At 44.4% G+C, this 7,857-nt stretch overlaps 1 protein-coding gene across 1 annotated transcript; it reads left to right on the top strand.

The window, feature by feature from the left end:
• Positions 1 to 3,139: 3,139 nt before the first annotated feature.
• Positions 3,140 to 7,265, top strand: AVPR1A (arginine vasopressin receptor 1A; the record flags this gene model as incomplete). Its single annotated transcript, XM_082666119.1, has 2 exons — positions 3,140 to 4,124; positions 6,283 to 7,265. The coding sequence occupies 2 exons, from the start codon at positions 3,140 to 3,142 to the stop codon at positions 6,567 to 6,569; spliced, it is 1,272 nt and encodes a 423-aa protein (XP_082522245.1). The 3' UTR covers positions 6,570 to 7,265.
• Between the last annotated feature and the right edge of the window lie 592 nt (positions 7,266 to 7,857).

Here is a 7,857-nt window from a genome sequence, read left to right as displayed (position 1 = left end):
AATTAATGTTTTGAATACCCATGAAATGCCAGAAACTTAAATGACAACTTAAATAATCCTTGCAGTCACTGCATTATATTTTATCACCAAGATTTTACAGATGAAGAATTTGAAGCTGAAAGATTAAAATAAAGTCACACAGCTATTGTAGTAAGGGAAAGGGGTGTCTGTTTTCATTAACTGAAATACTTCTTAAATATATGGAATTGCAAACTGGAAGAAGGAAGAATGACAGAGAAAGGTAACTCCAGGACAAGTATGCACAACTCCCATTTTTTTCTTTTCATCATTTCACCCCCAAAATATGTTAACTGAAATCCACTGAGAATAAGATGGGGAAAGTAGTAAGTCTTAATACAAGAAGTACAGAGCAAATACAAATAGCTCTAAGACAAAGCACAAGATGCCACAGAAAATACTGGCTATGTTCTTTTCACATTTTAGGACCACAATTCCTTTACCTTCCACTGAGTAATTTTCATAGCAGATACATGAATAGTGAGTCAGTATTTCAGTGGTCCTGGTTTCCTTTGAATAGAGAACGAGTAAAACCAAGACAAACACATTTTTAAAACTCCATAGTTTAAAAGAGGGACCGGGTTGTGGAATCTGCCTTGAACATTTTTTCATATATATATATATATATATATATATATATACACACACACACACACACACATATATGTATCATATATATGTGTGTATATATATAATACACACAGGTAATTAGCACTACTGTTCACTGAAGAAGAATATCTTCCAACTGTGCCCACCAATGTAACCTAACAAGTTATTTTTATAACTTGGATATAGTTTTATTATTGGATCAGAGGGCCTGACACAGATGAATGATTTTCTGAGAGGCTACCACACCATCCATCTGGAATAAGAACACGCAAAGGAACTTTGGTAACCCTGTACTGTAGATTCCTTCCCTTCAGGAAACCTCAAAGCTCAAAGGTGTAGGACCAAGGGCAATAAAATTGCCAGGTTCTGGCCAATGGACCACTTTTGCAATACTCTGGGACACTAGGGTCAGACATTATTTTTCATATGCAACACTAATAATGTAATTTGTGACTCAAAAGAAGGTCACCTCTCCGAGTCAGTGACTTTTACCTAATTGCTTGAAGGATTTTTCCAGACAGGTGGTCTGGAAATATTTTACTTACTGACGTCTCTGAACTTTTCAAGTCTTTTGCCTCCAAGATATCTTGGAGAAAGTGAGACAACGCCACACACCTTGTAGTTTTGAGAGCATTTCCCCAAATAGAACATTGTCTTACTTGATCCTCAAAGTAACCTCAAAAGTAGGTAAGACGGGTACTTTCATTCCCATTTTAAAGATGTATAAACCGAGGCTTATGCAGTCACAATGAAGGACTCCCAGGGTCGAGTCCAGCACTCTTAGTGTGACAGCCTTGGGACTCAGCGTGCATGAACTGGGAAGCAAAGTGGAATTATCACTGAGAACTGCATCTCAGAAAATCTTTTGGTTTCTTTGCCTACATTTCATAGATATTCTTCTCAATCAAATTATACCATGGCCACAATATACAAATGTTCTGACCAAAATGTCATGTTCGTGTATCTACAGAGTAGATAACCTTATAAAGTGTTTACTTTTTCCTTTTTTCTTCTTTTGTGAAATAGCCTGAAAACAGCTCCCCCTTGCCGTCCTTCCAAGCGTATCTTCTTCACCAAAGTTTAAAGGCAGAGCTAAGGGAGAGGGTTAGTAATCCTGCCCGTCTCATGCCCTGCAGCTGGGCTCCAGCTGCCCAGAGTAACTAATTAATAGGTAGGTGGTCTTTTCTCTCTTTGCTTCAGAGAGTCTCTTTTCTGCCTGGAGGTTGCCTCTTTCTCATCCACCAGCACAAGGAGCCTGGCGGCTTTTCGCTCCGGTGTCCTGGACAGCGCTGCCTGGGCTGCCGCTCTCCAGCAGCGGCTCTTCGTCCACCCGAGGAGATGTCCCCAGGATTCAGTAGTAACCAGACGAAGTCCCCATGGACTACTGTGGCCCAAATCCCGCCCATCCCAGCTGTGGGAATCAGGCTTTTCCCGGAGAAAACCCCGGGAATCAAGTTTAGAGAAAACTCCTTAAGTCCCACCCACCCCCCAACACGCTCCCAGCCCCGGGGGAAACTGGAAAACCAGGAGACATTCCTTTTCCCCCCGCTGTAGATAAGTGCACTGTACAGGCAGCCGCCGGGACTGCGAGCGCGTCCTTCCGGTCCGCGAACGCGGGCAGAGTAACAAACAGCAGGCATCAAAGTTACCGGGAAGAGAGCGTCCTTTAAGTCACCCAGTTGTTACCCTACAGAGGAGGGCGGAGAGGAGCGGGGTTGGTGTGAGACGAAATTCCCGTAGCCACGTTGCCCTGAGAATAAAATTAGACTGGCTTCCCCGGGATGGGCGGACCCGCTGCGGAGGGAGACACCCAAGCTGAAGCAGGTGGGCACACGCGCCAAGTTCAGCATCAAGAGCACCCACGCGGGCGGTGGACTCGGGATTTCTGGGTATCATGTTGACAGCGTCTGTTGAAGTCAAATGCGGGGGTTAAGGTGACCCTTGAGGGAGGCTAGAGGAAATGATGGTAAACCCTGAAAAGGCATGACATGTCCAGATCTCCAAGGTTTTTTTAGAAGAGAAGAGAGGGAAAGCGCCACGGTCAACCCCCTATTACGCCAAGTAATCCGCGAGTTCCCAGCCCCACCCCTGCAGCAGCGATGCAAAGAGGACAAATCACCGACGTAGGGAGGGAGAAAAAAGAAAAACCCCAGGGAAGAGGGAAGGGAGGCAGCGAGTGTAGGCACCGAGCAGTCTCCAACCACTGAGGCGAGAGGGAACGCGATCTGGGGAAACAAACTCCGCATCAATAATTTGAGTTTGGAGCCCAGTGCTTTCAGAGATTCGGAGCGCACCTCCCCAGCTTCGCCCGAGTTGAGACAGGGCAGCGCAGGCAAAGGGGCGGGCAATTCGACCGAGAGCGGCCGAACTGGCTGGTGGCACACGCTGCGCCGGGAGACACCCGCAAGAGAGCGAGCAGAGCCCGGCTCGCGGTGAGCGCTACAAGGAGGGAGCGCACCGCTCGAGCAGGCGGGAAGGGAGCGGGCCTCCGCCGAGGCCGAGGAGGCGCTGCATGGACAGCATGAGCTTCTCCGGGAGCCCCGGCGCGGGGCCCGCAGGGAACTCCAGCCCATGGTGGCCTCTGGACGCCAGCGGTGCCAACACCAGCTGGGAAGCGGAGGCGCTCGGGAAAGATGACAGCCCACTGGCGGACGAGCGCAACGAGGAGCTGGCCAAGCTGGAGGTCGCCGTGCTGGCCGTGATTTTCGTGGTGGCCGTGCTGGGTAACAGCAGTGTGCTGCTGGCGCTGCACCGCACGCCTCGCAAGATGTCCCGCATGCACCTCTTTATCCGCCACCTCAGCCTGGCCGACCTGGCCGTCGCTCTCTTCCAGGTGCTGCCTCAGCTGTGCTGGGACATCACCTACCGTTTCCGCGGACCCGACGGGCTCTGCCGCGTGGTGAAGCACCTGCAGGTGTTCGCCATGTTCGCATCGGCTTACATGCTGGTGGTCATGACCGCCGACCGCTACATCGCAGTGTGCCACCCGCTGAAGACGCTGCAGCAGCCGGCGCGCCGCTCGCGCCTCATGATCGCTGCCGCCTGGGTGCTGAGCTTCGTGCTGAGCACTCCACAGTACTTCGTCTTCTCCGTGGTCGAAGTGAGCAACGTCACCAAGGCCTACGACTGCTGGGCCAATTTCATCCAGCCCTGGGGTCTCCCCGCCTACGTGACCTGGATGACCGGCAGCATCTTCGTGGCGCCCGTGGTCAGCCTGGGCACCTGCTACGGCTTCATCTGCTACCACATCTGGCGCAACGTCCGCGGAAAGACTGCGGTGCGCCAGGGCAAGGGCGCCCGCGCGGAGGGCGCAGGCGGCGCCTTCCACCAGGAGCTCCTGCTCGCGCCGTGTGTCAGCAGCGTGAAGACAATTTCCCGCGCCAAGATCCGCACGGTGAAGATGACCTTCGTGATCGTGACGGCTTACATCGTTTGCTGGGCGCCCTTCTTCATCATCCAGATGTGGTCTGTCTGGGATAAGAATTTCCCCTGGGTCGGTAGGTGTCGCGGGACGATGGAGTAAGGTGCACAGATGGGGTCTGTGTGCTTGGGGGGGTGGGGGGAGAGAGTTTCTTTTCATAATATCCTCTAGGGCAATAGTTTTTAAACTTCGTGCATGAGAATCACATCTTGAGCGGAACTGTTAAAAGCCAAAGTCGTGGGGTCCCCACCCCAGACGTTTTGATTCAGTAGATCTGGAATGGGGCCCAGGAATCTGCATTTGTAACGAGCTCCTAAAACCACAAATCCAGAAAACTGTGCCCTAGAGTCAGCCGCGCAATTACAGAACAGAATAATGACTTCTTGCCAAAGCACTAACCGCTGTGTTAAAACCCTGCTTTGAAGTCTGTTGGATTCAGAGCAATATGTATACTGTCACAACTGCTTTTTGCTAGTTTGTGAAAAGTATCGCAATGTAAAATTTTTGTAGAAATGCCCCAAAGTAAGGGTAAAACGGACATATTTTTAATTTGAAAATAGTTTAAATGTGTTGAAGAGAGATTCTTAAGTCAATCATTTTAATTTGGCATTTAGCTAGTGTTCCATTTCTTATCATAATGTTTTGATTTTTTCCTACAATTACTTTAACACTTTTTTCTCCCCAGTGTTTCAAAGCAGGATTATTAATAAACTCTAAATTTGTTAGACTGATTCATTAGTCCTTCAGCACTAACTTGACCACACAGCTGTACATCTCTCCACACAACTCTTGTAGTTTTCTGAGAATGTCCTCCGCACCTACTAGCTCGTTTGATTTTAATTCCTTCACAAACTAGGAAAACCAGCTTCACGAGAACTTACCCCCAAAAGCATTATTTAATATTGTATCTTGAAAAAAAATTTCCTTTGATAAGGAAAACAAAAATTTTTTTTCACATCAAATATATTACAGAAATGTTGCTGACAACAACTGTAATTGGGAAACAGGTATCTGGGAAGAAGTGTCTCCTTTTGTTATTTGTGATATACTTTGAAAGTTGTATGTACAAATTAAACACTTGAGAGTGAATTTAATTCAGACAAATAAAAGTCATGGCTATAATAGCACTGATGATGAAAAATACAACATAAATGCTATATTTCCTGTCTTGTTTGGTCTTGGCAGCCTCTTAAGTATTAATCAAATAAAAAATTCAGCCTATTTGTTGCTCTATCAGGATTCAGACACAATTACTAAAAAATTCTTCACTTGTGCACAGGTATGTCGATGATTTCCATTCTTTCTGAATACAGTCTTAGTCCTGGAACCTGATCGCCTTTAAGAGTAGCATCTTAGCACAAAGTTTGATTAACTAACCTGTAATTTATTCTGGCGCAACAAGAGTGAGAAGGCCCAAGTTCATAATTAATAAGGGAAAATCAGTGCTTGCCTATTATTCTTACCTTTAGAAAAGGTATATTCTCAGTGCAATAGTTCTATGGTGAAAGGTGATATTTATGTAGTTTACCAGTGCAAATACACAAAAAATAGTTCAAAGGACTGTTGGAATTTCTTAATTTATCTGTTCTTCATAATATAATTTAATTGTTCAAGCCACAATCAAAGATGGTTTTCTTTTAAAATCAGATGAAGCTTCTAATTAACCAAAGAAAACAACTAAATATTGCATCTTTCAGGGACCTATTTCAACTACCCCCTTCGGTATAGATTTCTTATTACAAGAATATGTTTAATAGTAAAAAATTTAAAACAACTAAACATGGTCCATAATGTCATACTTTTGCCTGAGTTATCAGGATGGATATAATTTGGTATATGTGGCTATAGCCTCTAGAAATTTCACTGAAATGGAAGCCGTTCTCTAAGTGCTGTGTTCATTAGCACACGCTAGTGCTAACATAAAGGATTCAAAACTTTATTAAGTTATTTAATATTCTTAACCTCTTGGAAGTCCCACTCATTCTACTTAAATATTTTAATAGTGGTTTAAAATCCCTGAATTAATTTCAAGGCATCTTGCCTACGAAAATATTTTACAACCAAGCAATTTCCATTCACCAACCATTTCCCTGACTGATAAACAAAATACTTTATTTTCTATATTGACCCATAACATTTTCCAGCTTTCATGAACCAACAGAAAAATGAGTTTATCCAGTGCTGTCACTTGCATTTGACTAGTTAAATGCTCTCCCCTTATGTTTTCCATACAGAGTCGGAAAACCCGGCCACCACCATCACTGCATTACTGGCTTCCTTGAATAGTTGCTGCAATCCCTGGATATACATGTTTTTTAGTGGCCATCTCCTGCAAGACTGTATCCAAAGCTTCCCATGCTGCCAAAACATGAAACAAATATTCAACAAAGAAGATTCTGACAGTATGAGCCGAAAACAGACTTCCTTCACTAACAACCGAAGCCCCACAAATAGGACCGGCGTGTGGAAGGACTCAGCTAAATCTTCCAAGTCCATCCAATTCATTCCTGTTTCATCCTGAGCATGCAGCCTGACTCCTGTAACGGACTTTTCAGCCCACTGACTGAATCCAGCCAGAAATTATTAGAACAAATATAAGATAAATCAATCTGTTGAGTACAAGACTGTGTTTCTAGTTGCATTTTCACATTGCTACAAGCAAAAGCTATGAATTGTTTTATACGGAATGTTAATAAAAACATGCCACACTAAAATCTGCAGACCTAACCCAGAAATAACAGAAGTAATATTTCTAAAGGAAAAAGCATAACCACCTGGCTTTATATTTTGCTGTGGGTTTCTTTTCTTTTTATTTCTGACATAACTAAGGTTTGGTTGGTTTAGAAGTCGTATAATGTAGGGGCATTATTTCTGAACAAAGTAAGCTCATCAGCAGCCTTAGGGTTTGAAAGGAATTAGAAGAGACGTCAGAGAAATTATGCTTCCGTCCAGTAAAATAAATTTATGTATCAGAAAATGCAGTCTCAAACCGTGGCCTGGAGTGGGATGGTGCCTTGAAGAGGCATGAGAGCTTGAGGGATATTGAGTAGGGGGTGCCTGTTGCAGAGTGGAAAGAGGAAAGTTCTGTTAGAAGCTATAAATCACCTCCATTTCAAAACAGTAACTTTAAAACTGGCAGTTCCCTCCTTTGGTTCCTCATGTTTCATTGGTTGTCAAAAGCACGATTACCAAGATGCTGAAGGTTAGAGAAAATGTTGTCAACTGGCCGATAATATCTTTTTCTTCCCACTGCAAAGCTGCTTTAAGGTCAGATTTGTATGAAAAATATGCAATTTTATTAGAAGAGTAGAAAGTAGATTGCCTAAGGTATTATGTAGGCTTTCTCTAGAAAATTGTAAACATGTTTTGACCAGTGTTATAAGGTATCCTGTGCTATACTGGATATTAACACCATCATTACTTCATGTCTGAGGAATCCAGATTCATAGATACGAGTCTCCTAAAGAATGACTCAGGATACTGAATGTTCCCTCATGTTTAATTAAAAATAACTTGGTCCTTCCTTCTGATCACCCACCCGTCGAACAGTCTCACAGTGGAGGAGAAGCAGGGCTGGGCAGGAAGAGGGTGGGGAAATAGAAAGAAAACTGCTCTGCATCTAGTCTGGCTTCCTTCGTTATTAAGTGCATGACTTTAGGGAAATGGCTTAAAAAGACATAAAGCCTCCATTTCCTAGGCTGTACAATGGCGCTGATAACACTTACCTCACAGGGTCGTTGTAAGGACGAAATGAAATCAAGTGTGTGAAAAGATCTTCCTAAACTGTCAAGTGCTGTATGAGTGTTAGC

The sequence above is a fragment of the Grampus griseus genome (assembly GCF_964374135.1).
Source record: "Grampus griseus genome assembly, chromosome: 11".
Taxonomy (NCBI): Eukaryota; Metazoa; Chordata; class Mammalia; order Artiodactyla; family Delphinidae; genus Grampus; species Grampus griseus.
The sequence above is the reverse complement of the archived record's forward strand: the minus strand, read 5'-3'. Positions and strand labels throughout refer to the sequence as shown.